Raw genomic sequence first — 15,651 nt, forward strand, 5'->3', positions numbered from 1 at the left:
CTAATTCAGGATTTCTGGCTCTCCCCAAAGCTCTGGCTTGGGTTATACCCAAAGAAGAAACAGGCATTTCCCTGTAATCTCTTTTCTTTTTCCCCCCTCTTTGCCTTGGTTTACCCTACTATTGATTTTGGTAATGGGCCTCAAGAAATGATAAATATATCTTGAAAGTAGGAATTAACTAAGACAAGAACAATTAGCAGTCTATGGTCTAGTCTACAAAGCTGCTGTATGGTGTGCTGTAATAAAGAACATATCTCAGCAGGAAACATGCAGGAGGTGGAATAAATATCTTTATTGGCACTAAAACAATGCTGCAAGATAAAGTTTGACAGGCGTAACAATTTGGTGTCAGAATTAAAATGTGATGTATACTGTGTGACGTTTGCAACAGCTTAATGTGCAGCCATTATGTTTTTGGCATCCTTTTGTAGGGTGGAAACCTGAGCTGTGGAGACTACGACGGCCGAACTCCACTCCACATTGCAGCCTCTGAAGGGCACCTGCCCTTAGTTGAGTATTTGTTGATGTCTGGCGCAACTGTTTATGCCAGAGACAGATATGGATCCACCCCGCTGATGAACGCCATCAAGTTCAGGTAACAATTTATCTACTGTTCTATAGAAAGTATATCAGCCTTTTGTCATTTTGGATTTCAACTCCATCCATCCTGTGTTCTGGTCTTGTCTGGTCTCAGCAGTCGTGTGTAAATGACAGCAGTTAAAATTAAACATATCAGCTTTTTTCAAAGAATGTGACTAGCCTAAATGAAAAGATTTTTTTTAAATAATGTGGAATGAAAGAAAAAAACTTGGTATGCATGCAGAATTTCAGCATAAGGTATTATTGCTGTCCTCCTGCCAAGACTTTGTCCATAATTTCAGGGCTCCACTCTTTATTCTGAAGCTTCCTTATAGAACAGAGCCAAACTGATCACTCCTTTTGATTGTCAGAAGTGAGAGTGCAGGACCATGTTCTCTTTCTGCCCTTCCCTTTCTCATCAAGACCAGACTGTTTCAGTTGGCACAAAATACACCGGTAGGTTGACATGTTTTAATCTTCCCCTTCCACCAGTGCTTTCCTGAGTCTCTTGCTGAATGACTGGTTTTTTGATTTTTCCCTTCCACCCACTCATAATTATATGGGATGGTTGCATGGCTCTGCCTGCTTTGTGGATTTCCTCTTCCTGCTGTTATGAATGTCAGCAGTTCTTGAATGGTAGTCACGGACTTGCACTTCACTGGTCTCTTTCATGTTGTATAGTCCTAAGGAATGGCCATAACACAGAATATAAAAGTTATCAGTAATCAGAATTTAATTTTCTAAGATTTAGTTTGTATAGCCTGGGGATTCATAGAGCCATTGGTCTTCCAGCATGTTAGAAGCTGCACACCATAATCTCTCCTTGTCTTTGATCCACTTTCAGCTCCTTATCTTGTATTCAGTCTGTATCATGGCAGGAGAAAAGCCATTTTTTCCTGTAAAAGAGCTCGGAGTAATTGAATTTTCATGGTCTTCTTGGGTGAATGTCCCCATATATTCCTACAGCTTTCTAATCAGGTTCACCTGGTCTGTCAAGCTGGAGTTAGCTCCCTGGGAGTTCTGACAGTCCTGGATTACCATGGACTGCAGGAATAACTTGAAGGCTTCTTCTCACCAGATGTGGAAAACTCAGCAGGCTCTGTGACTGTGAGAGCTGGAGCCTGGCCTGGCTGTGCTGTGCTATTGCCATTCCTCCTGCATGGTCCCCAGCAGCTTTGTGGCTGTTGCTTTACCTCATGAATATATAAGCTCTGCAGTCTTAAAGCAAAAACAAGCCCAACAGCAAATCAAACAAATAACCTAGGAGTTGAATAGAGGTGGCTCTGGTCCAATGTGAGAAAATGCTAAAGCATTAGATACTATTAGATGTTCCTGCAAATCAGGCACCTACTTTTTTTGCCACACCCATCTACCGCCTGAGGAATTTCACATGAGCTTGTTGTTTGGATTCCTTAGAATTGCCACTCCTATATTAGACTCCTACTATGACTCTTAAGCTCTTTAAAACTGCACACCCATTTTGATGCAGGGAATTGTAAAAGGAAACTGCACCATAACCATTTTCAGTTTCTCTTTTTGTTTCTACTGTTGGAATGAGAGGAAGAGTTGACTTAGAACTAATCTCATAAATGTGTATTTATGATCTGCTGTGTACTCACACTGCATTTCACACTGGTAAGCATATAAAGGAATGCTAAAGAGCAGACAGCTGTATATGTGTGTAATTAGATACCCACTAAAAAGATTTCTGCTACAGAAGTATTTAAATTCTATTTATTAACACTTGCAAGCTGAAAGTAAAGATATTATCCTGATAGAAAGTGGCATAGAGGGAAGTGGTGAGGGGGGGAAAACTGATGATAATGAGTAGTAAATGCTTTAAACTGTTTAATATTGGAACTTTCTCAATTTTACTGAACATTGCATCAGCTTAATCCCATTTTCTGAGAATTAATATTTGTTTAATTGGCATTTAACTGCAATACAGTATCCACTAATCTTAAAAATAGCTTTCTTGAAGTCTTTTATGTAACATTTCTCAGTGGCTTGCCTTTTAACCAGTATGCAAACCTGTATAATGATGACTGATTTCTCTCTTCCATTTATTAATTTGTAAAGACGATCAGGACTTATGTCTCTTCTTAAAAGCTTCTTAACATAACACTGTCAGCTGATACACCAGTGACTTGATTTATGCCAATGACAGTCTCTTAAATTTTTTGACTTTAAGTGACTCTTTGTTTCTTTCTAAATAAGAAATAAACTACTGCATTTCCGCTTTTTCATTTGTAACTCTGCAGGTTGCCTGTAGTCTCACTCACTTTATGCATGAAGCTAAACAGACCACTGTTAATTTAGGCCAGTTGCTTGACATATCAAAATAAGTAGCATTCCTTTAATTTCTTCCAGCACCCTCGAGGGATAATTCATTTTCAAAACAATAGAATAATATTTTTTTAATAACAGAAACTCTCTGAGCAGGAAAATGTCTTGAATAAAAATTGTGTATATTTTAAGTAGTAAAAGTGCTTCCGTTTACTTGTAGAGCAGTGGTAAAAGGTTGAAAATGGGGAGTTGCTCATACAGTGCTGTGAGAACATCAGATTAGAGGTAGTAAAATTACCTCCCACGTAAATATGAATTTAAATACTTGATATTTTGCAAGGTTACATTTACATTACTTCAGGAAATCTAAGGCAGAGAGAAAATCTAACCACCACTGCCTCCAAGAAGTGCAGTGAAGCCTGTCCTCACAGTGAGCACAGAATTCCCACTGATACCATGCAGAAAACTGAACAAGTGAAACAAAGCTGATCCTCTGTAACCATTCTGGTTGCTAGGGGAGCAAGCATGAAAAAGAATGAAGCCAGTCAAGTTTGGATATACATTACACCTGCATTTCTTTAACCAGAGTTGGTGGAAGGTGTGCACCCTAAGGCCCCAATCCTGCAAACTCTTACATGTGTGTTAATTTCACATGTATGATTCATCCCTTTTGAAGTCAATTCACTTTTAATAAGTGTCTGCCAGGTGAGGGCCGTGGATCATAGGTACTGTACAAACCTAGATTCCTGTGAATCCAGAGCCCTCATGGACTGGTAGGAGTGTGCATGCTTTTACCTGGAACTCAAACTTTGCTCATAGTGCTGAATGCTGAAGACTGCACCATATCAGATATTCTGTTATTAATATATTAAAATATTAGTATACACTTGAGTTTTAATGTCCAGTGTTATCAGCAATGGAACCTAGCAGGCATGAGAGACTAGAAACCCCTTTTGTCCATTTGTTTTTTCCTTCAGAGAGGGATGAATAACTGATACTACTAAAAAGCTATCTCAAGTAACATATGCAGAATAACATTTTTTCTACAGCCTGTGTCTGACCAAGAGCTGTGGTTTGGTGATAGAACACAGTAGGAAAAGGGAAAGTCAGAACAGCTCATAGGTGGGGCTAAAATGAGCATGGAGCTGTGCAAGCCAGGGCTGACATGGGGATGTTGCCACCCCTCTCTACCTTGAGCTTTGCTTGTCTAGCAGTTCTTCTGCTCTTGGTTTTGTGCTGTCACCTTAGAACAGGAATTGAATCTGAACTGTTCCCAAGAAGTTTGTGGCTCAAAACATCACCTAAACTTCAGATCAGCTCAGCTGTGACCCTTGTGAGGCTTTTGTAAAGCCACAGGAGACCAGCACTTAAAGAAACAATTTCTAAAGACAAATACATCTCATGTGCCCAAGACATAACAGTATCAGAAAATTCACAGCCAGCCTCTTGAGATATGAATAATACCCTTGTGGTAGGTACAAGACAGGAGAAGTGGTGCTCTGGAGAGGGCTTAAGTTTGTTCAGAATGTAGATAGGGTTGGGGTGCAAGTAGGAACAAGCTGCAGTGCCTTGCCTCCTGCATAGTTTTCATGTTAAGTGGTGGGAATGTCAGAGGTGGTCTGCTTGCTTTCTTGGACAGATCTGCACTTCACAGCCACAGTACTAAATCTGACACTTTTAAGCTTTGCATACTATTTGCTTCTACTTTTCCTCTCCCTTCCCCTGTCTTTAACAAGCAGTAGTGCACAGCACTTCTTCCCACTTCTCCAAGAAATGTGATTTTGAATGACTCATCAGGACATTGTACTTCTGTTTAGAAATGCTTTATTGTGTTTATTATAAACACTGTCAGTTACAATGCCTAAAAATTTATTTTATTTCAAGCCATATTTTTTTCCTTGCCTAAATTTGCTGTATTAAATGAACAGGGTAAATGATCCCAAATCTGTGTTGCAAATATTTGAAGGGTCCCACTCAGAGTAGTAATGGCTGTGTGGTGTGAGTGGGATGTGAAGGGCTTTCTGGAGAGATTCTTCCTAATAATAAGGAGTAAATAGTTACAAGAGGAAGAGAAAATATGTCTTTTTGCTGGTATCCAGAGATGCAGACCTCATAGGTGAAGCACATATAGGGAAGACAGCACACAATATTACAACATGCTTTGCACCCTTTTATCTTGTAGTGCTATCCTGTAGCAAAGCTTTTGTTTTAAAAAAATGCTCATTTAAAGCTGAGATTTCCTCTATAATGTGGGAAATGAGGAACACTCCAGGGAGTTGCTGGAAAGTAAATAGACACTCCTCATGTTCTGTTCAGTACCCAGTGAGAGCCTGAGTGAGCAGACGTGTTCTACTTTAATCTATTTCAGGCCAAATTTCATTTCAGCTAATTACTATTTGGATTAAGATTAAAAAATTCATATGTGTAGAACTCATGCTTCACCATGGATTGAAAGGAGACCATGCCATTATTTGCTGGCTCAAGGAGATGCTTGTGGATGACAAGCTGTGTCGTAAGGGACCACCTGAGAAAATATTTTAGATAAATGAACAAACTTGAGGCATGTGCTGTCCCAGCAATGCTTTGCTATGAAGCAAAGGAAGATTTTTTTTTTCCCCTGTCAATTTGAACAAAGTATAATTTAAAAAAAAAAAAAATCTCTCTCTTAGGGTCAATAACCTGTGTTTGGAAAAGCAAGATGATTCCTATAAGATACGTACAGTCCTTTGGTTAGTTTAGAAACTAATGATTTTATATCAAAATAAGTAACATTCCTTTAATTTCTTACTGCACCCTGAAGGGATAATTCATTTTCAAGCTTATATAGGTTTTATGTGGATAACTGCAAAGTAACATCTAATTGAAGATGGAGTTTCATAAAAACAGGCAGAGGGATTAGATAAGTAGTTTAGTCCAATTCAAAAATGGAAAGGCCCATGGCTACCACCAAGTGATTAAGCAGAAAGTCTATTTTTAATTGCTACAGATGATCTTCTAGGTAATTGGTTGGGAAATATATTTTCTATTAAATTATAATCCTACCTCTTTATTTTGAAGTGTTATATTATAGAAACTTAAAATAGGAACTATGGAACTATTTCTGATCTACTGGGTCATCATGCTCTTTCTGGAGAAAAAAAAATGGTGTTTTGATTTGTAAACTAGATCAGTTGTTTAACAGAGGAGCATTCTGTCATCTCCTTTTCAAATCTTGTTCTAAACCTTCCACTAGGTTAGTTATGAGAAATGTATTTTGCAGATTTTTTTGTCCTGTTATTTTCCACCAACAGTACCTTTAGAGAGCAGCCTTTGCACAGAGTTTCTTAAGCATCTAGCTAAGGTGTAGATGTTGGCTGGTAGTGCCATTTGTCCCTTTATCTCAAAGGAAAGGACAAGGAAGACCTCCTAAAATCTCCAGGTAGAAATCAATAATAAAGGTATTGGGAGGAGGAAATTAGGAAAAGATGTGCTTTTGACAGAGGTTCACAAGAATACTTACCATCATTTAAAAGCCCTAAAAATCTGATTAGCTTCTCCATTAACCTACAGATTCATTGTTTATCTGCAAGACACAATGTTTTATTTAAGACTGATATATATGGGCATTGTATTCTTTAAAATACAGGAATGATGATATGTAATAAATAGTCTACCTCTTTGCATGTATTTCAGTTACTAATACTTCTGCTGTTAAACTAGCACTAAGTTTAAGATACTAAGAATTTTTGGAAGAGTATGCATCCTTTTCCTTTTTAGAGCTGAACTTAACACTTCCTTGAGCTTAGTGTGTGAATGAGTTTTTGAGAGGGAGGAAAGCTCTGTTTACTGCATCTGTCACCTTGGAAAAGATTCATTGGTTCTGTGATTGTGGAAAAGAGAATGTGAGAACTTTCACTGACTGTTGGTGTGTATGACAATGTTGAATTCAGGGAGAAAAAAGCCCCTCCAGGTCAAGTCACTTTCTCATTTTTTCTATTCCTCTTATAAAGGCACATACCAGTGATTAACTTGTTACGAGAAACAGGAGCACACCTTTCCAGCCATGACTTGGAGGACATTGGAACAATACTCTGCAGGTAAGTGTGATATATGAGGTGGCCCTAAATTGGGTGTGGAGTGGGATGGTTTTTCAGAGGAGACTCGAAAATGGAGCATTTTCAATAAACAGCTGGGTCCCTGGCACATGAGGGGACTCTTTCTGTGATTAATAATAAGGCAACAAGTGAAGTGATGAAATTAAGAATCAATTCTGTTTCAAAGCACCAATAACTCAAGAGAGTTCCAAAGGAGAGAAGACTGTGGGGATAAGTGAGCTGGAAGCAAATAAATATTCAATTTCCCCTCAAAGTCTCTTGTTTAGAAATGGTGAAAAGAAGCTGTTCAAGGTGTGATTTTGTAATATCTCTCTTTAAAAATAAAGCTGCACAAAATGTATAATTTTTATTGTATCAAAGTCCACTTTTCACTTATATTGGAATGGCTTATTTTCCAATTAGTATATTGTATTGTTCTTAAAAATAACTAAATCAAATAGACAAATAGGTTTAACCCCAAAACTTGTGAACTGCTGCTCACCATCACTATATTTAATTTTAACAGGATGTAATTCTCCTAGAGCTGGCTTTCCATACAGTTACTTTCAATATATAACAATGTGCATATGTGTTATAAAAATAAATAGATTTAATTTTTTCCAGTACTGGTCCTGAATTACAAATTACTCTGAAAATTGTGAGAAGGTTTCGTGTATTTTCAAAAATTACTTGTAGTTTTTACTTCATTTCCTCTTCTCTCTTCTTTTGAAAAACAAACAAAAAAACCCTGAGCACTGGCCTTTATATCAGGACTTGGCAGGAAATCAGGGACCAGCCAGTGCCATATAATGTCTACAAAACAAGGTCAAGGTAAAGCTTATGTTCTGTGTAGAGACTGGACTCTGTCCTTTGAGTAATTCTGAAATTGAGGAACACTGTCTGGAGTGCTTCCATTGTCACAACATGCTCAGAGGAAACTGGGTAATAAGGCTTTTACCATGGAGACAAAATATGCACTTCCCAGGGCACTGCAAGTGATAGGACAAAACTAAACTCTTGGTTTCTGCAGTTTGCCTCTGCCATAAGGTTTAGGGAATGATATTCTTCTGCAAATAAACTGGCCCCCTTGCTTAGTCCTGGTGGATGTGCAGAACCAGTTTGGCTAGGTGACCTGGCAGTAATATATCCAAAACAAACCAAAAAACCCCAAAATCCCCCAAAAAACAAAGCAAGAAGAGGGAAAGGGTTCTTCACACAAAATAACAAAATGGGGTTCTCATGCAGTTTGTCACAGCTTTTTAGAGATCATTGTGCACCTGGATCTGTGTGGCCGGAGCAGAGCCAGGCAGTGGCTGAAGAAGCTACCTACTCCTACCCTGCTCCTGCAGAGCTGAAGCTCTTCATTTGCTCTGCTGTTTTAGAGGGCCTGGCATACTCATTTCTAACAAAGTGGACTTTTTCCACAGAGTGTTACTCAGCTACCTGTAAGTTACTAAATCTGAGGTGCTGGTGTTTGTCCTCTTGCCAGAATGTCTCTGATACCTCCACAGTGTCCTCAGATGACCTTACTGGTACACTCATTTTTCCAGTATGCTCTTGCTCACTTCTCTTCCTCTCTCCCTTTTTAAGCCCTCTCTTTGAAGGCACTGGCACCTTCATGGCAGTCAACATGGTCACATGGTCAAGCTGCTTAAAGAACCAGCTGTTTATCTCCCCTCTTTCCAATTTGAATTTTCTTATATTTCTTACATTTTCCTACATTCCTTCTATCTTGTAATGTACCTTAAGCTGCAACTTCTACCAGTCTGAATTTGTCACCAAGGCAATATGTCAAGTTCTTGGGGTTTAAAAGGATAAAGCTGCTTGCTTTCTGATAAGCTCTGTGTTTCTGCACTTAGCTAACTTAACTTTTTCCCCTGTGCAGTTCTCTCTGAATTAACTATATGTTTTTCCTCTGCTACCAACCAATCCTCAAATTGTTAGGAAAGACCATGAATAGTGATTTTTGTGTTTTAATAGTCTTCTCAGCCTCCTTCTGTTTAGAGTCATGAGAATGGAATGGAATGGAATGGAATGGAATGGAATGGAATGGAATGGAATGGAATGGAATGGAATGGAATTGAACGGAACAGAATAGTTCACTTAGAAGATTATGGAGATAAAATAAATGTGTTCCTTTGGCACTGGTGATGTTTGAGAGGGAAAGGAGTACAAGCCAGAACTGAGGGTTGGACAGTATCACTGGGAACTCTTGTGTAGGAAGTAGAGATGCACATAGTTATTAAATCTTTCATGGTTTCATTTGCTGGTGTCTTTTTTAAAGTGAGAGGTGTTAGTCTGTTTTTAGAATCACTTTGTTGATGTTTGGTATCTGGTTCATGGCTTTGTTTTGAAATGAGATCTCAGTGTTAGTAATCTGTTAAAAATGTCAGAATATCTTCTCATATTGCAGTAGTATTGTCATCTGTCTGAAAAACCAAACCATGGTGAGATAAATTTGGACACTCAGACTTATTCTGAAAGCTTCTGGACTTCTGGAATTGGTAAACAGTTGGTTTGTGTCTGTTTTTTAAAGGGAAAAAAGCTTGTGTAGAATTGAGGTACTTCAGGTCTGTACTTCCCAAAATCAAACAGGGGCATAAAGTCAAACCAGCTTCCTCATATTCGTAGATTTCTAAATTTATATTAAATGGTATGATACATACAAGGATGCAGCCTTTAAAAATCATCACCTTCCAGACCTTCCAGCCTTGTGCTGGACTGCTGGAGCACTGGACTTTTTTTTTTCCTTTGTATCTTCATCTAAAAAAATAAGAAGAATTTTTTTTTCTCTTCTGTCAGGGTGATGACACACCTGGAAAAAAAAAAAAAAAAAAAAAAAAAAAAAAAAAAAAAAAAAAAAAAAAAAAAGCCTGTCCTGATTACTTTATATAGACATGGAAAAAGGAGAATTGGTGATACAGAGCACCCCTTAAATTGCAGCTTGATGTTGGTGTGATTGAAGGCACAGAGAGCACTGTCACTATTCTTGATATCTGAGCTCTGGCATCATCATGGTTACATTAGCCCTGCTGAAACTGTGAACTGGATATATCATAATTTTTCTGAATGCAGGAGCACTGATAGGCAGGACACCTGGGATTACTGGCTGTCAAAGGTATCAGTCAGAGTTTAGTAAACTGTGGTAGATAATTCTTTATCAACAAAGCAGGTTTTAAACATCCTGGTGGGTGTATATTGAAGATATCTTTATTCCATTTCATTATATAATAGTGACGGACTTGCTGCTTTGGGGTTGCACTTGTAGTTGGAATTGCTGGCACAAATATCTTTGAGACAAATACAGAACCAAGGTTTCTATAGTGTAAATTGACAAGTCATCTGTATATATTTTAGTATATGAAGTATACTTACTATGTGTAAAGGAAATCCAGATGTGTATGGCTTGACTATGGAAATCTGGATTTGGAGAAAATGTTTTGTGATGCTCCTGATGATAGTCAATCTAGTAAAAAGTAGGTATCTTTTATTTAGACTGGTAGCTAAATTTTCTCCCAAGCTACATCCCCTTTTGTTTTCTGGTCACAGTCCCCATAGAATTAGGTTCTCACTTGATCATTAAATGCCTGCTGCAAAATTGAAGATACTTCTGTGTATTTGGATTACTCTAATATCTTGGAAGGAGATCATGGTTTTGACCTCTGCAATGAAGATTAAATTGCTCTTTCTGAATAGGTGCTGTTAATAGGCAGTTAATTTTCAATTGCAACCATCCTTGTTTGTTGGTTACAGAGGTGTAGCTGTGGTGCCCTGGCTATGTAGGTTGGTAGTATTTCTGAAAGTCTTTGACAAAAGTGGTTTCCTTTGCACATGGCTGAACGATGTGATCCTATTTGGCAAATACAATGTGCTCTCCTGTCCAGTGTTAGTGATGCTCATTACTATAGGAAGGCTTTTTGTTTCTTCCTTAGCCTGTGACCTTACAATGTTAACAGCAAGAGACTAGTCTTTGTAAATAAAGATAATTCATGTGTTCCAGAAGTGGCTGCTAAGTGATTTCTTTGCTTTACTAATGCTTACACTTTTTCTGTACTAATGCTCACCTCTTTCCTGCAGTTTCCTTACTAATCTCCCACTGAGGTTCCTGTTGGGCCTCCTTTGCTTTCCTCTATTTCCTTATTGCTTCTGAGGGGCCTTTTCTTTTGTGATGGCAGTTTTCATTAATGATTTATTGACCCTTTCCTTCATGCCAGGCTGAAGCACTGTTAAACCTCTTTGTACCCCGCTACCACTTCCCTGTCCCCCAAAGGCCTCAGCTATAGGTCCCCTGGGAGTTACATGGAGAGCACAGACAGAGACCATTTGCTTTCCCTTTTTGTGCCCAGCCTCTGGGACTGCTGCAATTAGAGGCATCCACTCCCCTGAAAACATATTTCCAGGTACTTAAGTGATTTAATCAACAACAGAAGTGATTTCAACCTAGCAGAGAAGTGAATGTTGCAGCCTTGCTTTTGTGGTTTCTTCCATGAATGCCCCTTGCATCTTGAGCCTTCTCCACTCTTCACCAAGTCTGCCTGGTTTGGTCATCACTCCCAAGAGCTTGTCACCATCTCCATCCCTGCTGCCAGTACAGTGTTTGTCACCCACAGCAAGCTCTGGTTAAGGCAGTAAACTCTGAACTTAATAATGTTGGGGAGGTTTCCCCTCTCTTAATGAGATTCAACCTCACTTGATGATTACCAGAGGGTTCTGCTGGAACAATCTGCAAGCTCATGGCAAGCTCAGGTCTGAAGCCTCACAGATGATGGTATCCTGAAAAGACTGAAGGTCATCCTCCCAACCTTCCCATCAGTTCAGCCTGTCTTCAGGCTTGGTACAGACTGGCATGATTTTGTGTATGTACAGGCTCTTAGCCCTTTTATCATAATGAGAGTTAAAAATAAACTTTGTAGATGGGACTATCAGCAGATGTGCAAAGAAATAACCCAGTGTGCATTCCTCTGAAAACTTTAACTTAGAATGTGATTCATTCTGATCCTTTCTATTGCTTGTTATATCTGGCATCTTTGAAAAGCTTTTTTCTTTTTTTTTTTTTTTGTTTGCTGCCCATTTAAATCCTACAAATTGTTTCTTGAAACTCAAATATAGCTGTGTTTCTGACCAAATAATATCACAATAATATACTTAATGTCATAACTACTGATAGCAAACACAGTTATGCAAACTTGTGAAGGGGGTTTCTTAGGGGTTTTAAATAAGTCCTGTGGATTGCTGGCACATCTGCTTGTGCTCTCACTCAGCTGCATCTTGATTTAGCCATTGCCCTCCCTCCAACTCATTTCATGAGATAAATATTGTGTTGTGAAATATGAAACTGCGTGACTTTTTTTTCCCCTATGGTCATAGTCACACCCACTATGTGAAACTAGCCTGTTGTAAGTACTTATAGCACAGCCCTAATAATTTAAGGAACTGATTCATCAAGCTGTGTTGCTTGCTCAGCTATTCAAAGCTGTTGTAATAGTGCTCCTTACCTCTCTACCATGGCAGCCATGTTGAGCCTGGTTCAGCCTTCACCTGCTGAGCTCATTGACAGGACCCAGGAGTTCACTGAAATTAGTGGAAAGATTTACAGCCAATATTAATTATTATTTTCCAGCCTTGCAGCTAAAGGTGATGTGGATGGGCTGTATGCCTGGCACCTGGCTGGTGCAGACCTGGAGCAAACTGGTTATGATGGCAGGAATCCTCTACAAGTAGTAAGTGTTTATACAGCTGTGCTCCCTTGGTGTGCTACCTGAGTAATAACACAAACTCTTGGATAATATCAATTTGGGAAAAATATATGTTGTACTATAAACTGGATTAGAATTTGTTACAAAGTCAAATCTGGTGCTGTTGTGAAGTAATAAATAGTTAAAGCAAGAATTTTCTCATCTATGTCAGAGAAATTAAAATTTAAATTGGATTTTAATTATTTTGAGGTAACATAATCTCAATTCTCACAAGTGAGTATTTCCATGTCCTGGTGCACAGGATGACAGGATTTAATCATGTTTCTATTTACAGGCAGAGGCTACAGGACAGAAGGAGGTTCTTGACTTCCTTAGACAAAAGCAGTAAAAAAGGTAAGATTTTGTTCTCAAGTGCTGGAGTTCTGAAATGTATCATCAGCATGAGTCTGAAGAGGGATCATGTACTTAAGCCCTAGTACACCCTGGAACATCTGGGTTCATCTGCTGCCCCTGTTTTGATTTGTGATTTGACTCTGAATACTTAAATCCTTCTTTGTAGAGTGGGGATAATGTTTATTCTTTCTGCCTGAACCTGCAAATGCTTTTTTGTGTATTCCACAGTGCAGTTCTGAACTTGGTTGGAAAAGTAAAAAAAAAAAAAAAAAAAAAAAAAAAAATTGGTAGTAAAAGCTACTAAAATAAAACCACTGAGGGCAACAATGTGATGCTCCATCAGCCTGTTGCAATGAAAGGCTCCTCTGTCTCACCTGCACTGGAGAGGAAATACCTTTTATCAGGCACCTTGGCCAGGCCCAGCTCTCAGGGTGCCTGCCCCAGCACAGGAGTGTTCCTTTCCCCAGGACAGCTGCATGGCCACCACAGCCATTCAGGAGGGGCCACTGGGCCACCTGCTGCATCTCCACCTGCCCTCTCCTTCTGGCTTTCAATGGAGCACCTAAAACAATCTCCTGGTGTAACATGGAAATGCCTGCCAGGTTTGTCAGAGACCAGAGTTATTTGTACTCCACACATGGGCTGCAGAAAGCTCTGTCACAGAGAGCTGTGCCCAGGGGCTGCTCCTGCTCTGGCACAGGACAGGGCAGTGCCACGGCCTCCCTCCTCCTCAGGCTGCAGAGGCAGCAGCCTGATTGTGCCTGACATGAATTCCCTCTGTGCTGCCATCATCCAGGGTGTGTTTCCCTGTCCCTGTGTGTGTGTGCCTCGTGTTCAGAGCATCAGATCTGACAAGTCTCTCTACAGGGAACTTGTTGGGGCATTTGACCTGCTCTGGTGCTGTGCTGTAACTGGAAGCATTTAAAACACTCGCATTACATTTCTCAGAGCTCCTTTCTGATGCAATACATTTTTTATTTATATTTCTCCAATATATTGGCAAGTCTAATCCCAATTTAAATATTGGGAGGTGATAATCTCCTTTATTCATTAAAATTAGCACAAAATATAATTAAAGGTTTTGCTGCATTGATGGTTATCTGGCCAACTTGAATGTCCCATTTGAGAGATGTTAGTGGGGACTGCAAGTGGAATTTTTTATTTTTTCCATACTGGTTTATATTAACAAACGACACAATCAGGCAGATTACTTTGCTTTCCTTTAAAGTTTTGGGATTTTTCTGGGTTTCGCCCAATATAGAAGGATTAGATACAATCACAGTCTTGAGCATTTAAATGGAATTTTTGCAGCAGTCAGGATGGCAATGCTAAAATATCTTTAGAATACAAGTTATGCTTCAAAGGGATTTCCATTTTCATTGAAACAGGTCTGCAGAAATCCCTTTTCTTTTGTAAGTGAGGAGTGAATGTGTTAATCCTCAACTCCTCCGTGGATCACCTCATAATTCCTTTGGACTGAGCCACCAGTAGTGTAGGCGGTCTGAAGGAAGTCTTCAGCACTGCATGGGAACTGGCTTGGCAGGCTACAGGGTAATCTGTTCTCAGGAAGGCTTTGGACACTGCCTATTCTAAACATCCATTCTCTCTTTCTCCAGGGGCTCCAGAAGATGGTCACTCCTCATCAGGAATATCAGCTTGAAGCTGTTATGGGAGGAAAAGAGGAAAGGAACAATGGTAGTGCTGCTTGGAATATACAGGAAAGCTACAGCTTAGAGAGATTCTTTATTTAGGATCGCACTGATTGTCTAAAAATGATTTGCTGCCTTTATATTTTAATCACTTTTCTGGGAAGAAATTCTTTTAAGCAAGTGAGACTGGAATGCATGGCTGTTCCTGTTGCAAGTTCTGATTTTAAAGAGGCCTTTTGAATGCTCTTATGTTAAACCACTGAGGACAGTATTGCAGACATAGCAAATGGAAATGCTGTGGTGAATTCATACCAAGGAAAAACAGTGGATTGTGCATTTCTGGGTTTCAGCTAATAAAATCTCTGAGGAACAATGTTGATTTCGCTTTGTCTGTTTTTTTGCAATGACTTTTATCACTCCAGCTGCAATTACAGCAATTGTGAATGTCAGTGCAAACAATTGAATCAGTCATGGGCATCTGCCTGCAGTTGTGTACTAATCTTCACCAATGTGTCACTATAAACCCTCACTTGAAATGAGTAGGAGGCAGATGCCATAAAGCATGTTTGTGGGACTGCCTGAGTGAATTGATTGTTTTGTTTCTAATAGCATCTTTCCCACATCCTGACCGGAATATAATCAAGATTGCTACATACTGGACACATAATTCTTTGGACTGTAAATGGGATCTCAGTATTAACAGACCCCAAGGTTAAAGTCCCAACACTTTCAGACTAAATAAAGAAGGTAATATGTATGTTTACAGCTGTGTCTGCCCTAGAATATGTAAACACAGAGAATACTTCAGGCAAATGCATATATTGGAGATGGCAACTTTTAATTTCACCTACAGCTTCTGCAGTAATCTGTGTGGATTTTCTATCTGCTACATCTGAAGGAAATCTTTGAAGTGCAGATAGTTTTTTCTTTTTCCTCTTTATACTACTCAACCTTCCCACAGCTATTCTTATCATA

General features: G+C 39.2%; 1 protein-coding gene across 3 annotated transcripts in view; it reads left to right on the top strand.

Annotated features, from left to right (window-relative positions):
* Positions 1-15,049, top strand: part of ASPG (asparaginase) — a 44,540-nt gene extending 29,491 nt beyond the window's left edge. The window contains exons 12-16 of one of the 3 annotated variants that reach the window (XM_079308914.1): positions 432-595; positions 6,855-6,941; positions 12,559-12,658; positions 12,969-13,027; positions 14,644-15,049. In XM_079308914.1, the coding sequence (XP_079165040.1) occupies positions 432-595; positions 6,855-6,941; positions 12,559-12,658; positions 12,969-13,022 (405 nt within the window). In that variant the 3' untranslated portion in view covers positions 13,023-13,027; positions 14,644-15,049. Of the gene's footprint in view, positions 1-431; positions 596-881; positions 1,036-6,854; positions 6,942-12,558; positions 12,659-12,968; positions 13,028-14,643 lie in introns of those variants that run through there. The other 2 variants (XR_013774626.1, XM_079308915.1) reach the window with 2 other exon arrangements.
* The last annotated feature ends 602 nt before the right edge of the window (positions 15,050-15,651 follow it).

The sequence above is a fragment of the Erithacus rubecula genome, assembly GCF_903797595.1.
Source record: "Erithacus rubecula genome assembly, chromosome: 6".
Lineage (NCBI taxonomy): Eukaryota > Metazoa > Chordata > Aves > Passeriformes > Muscicapidae > Erithacus > Erithacus rubecula.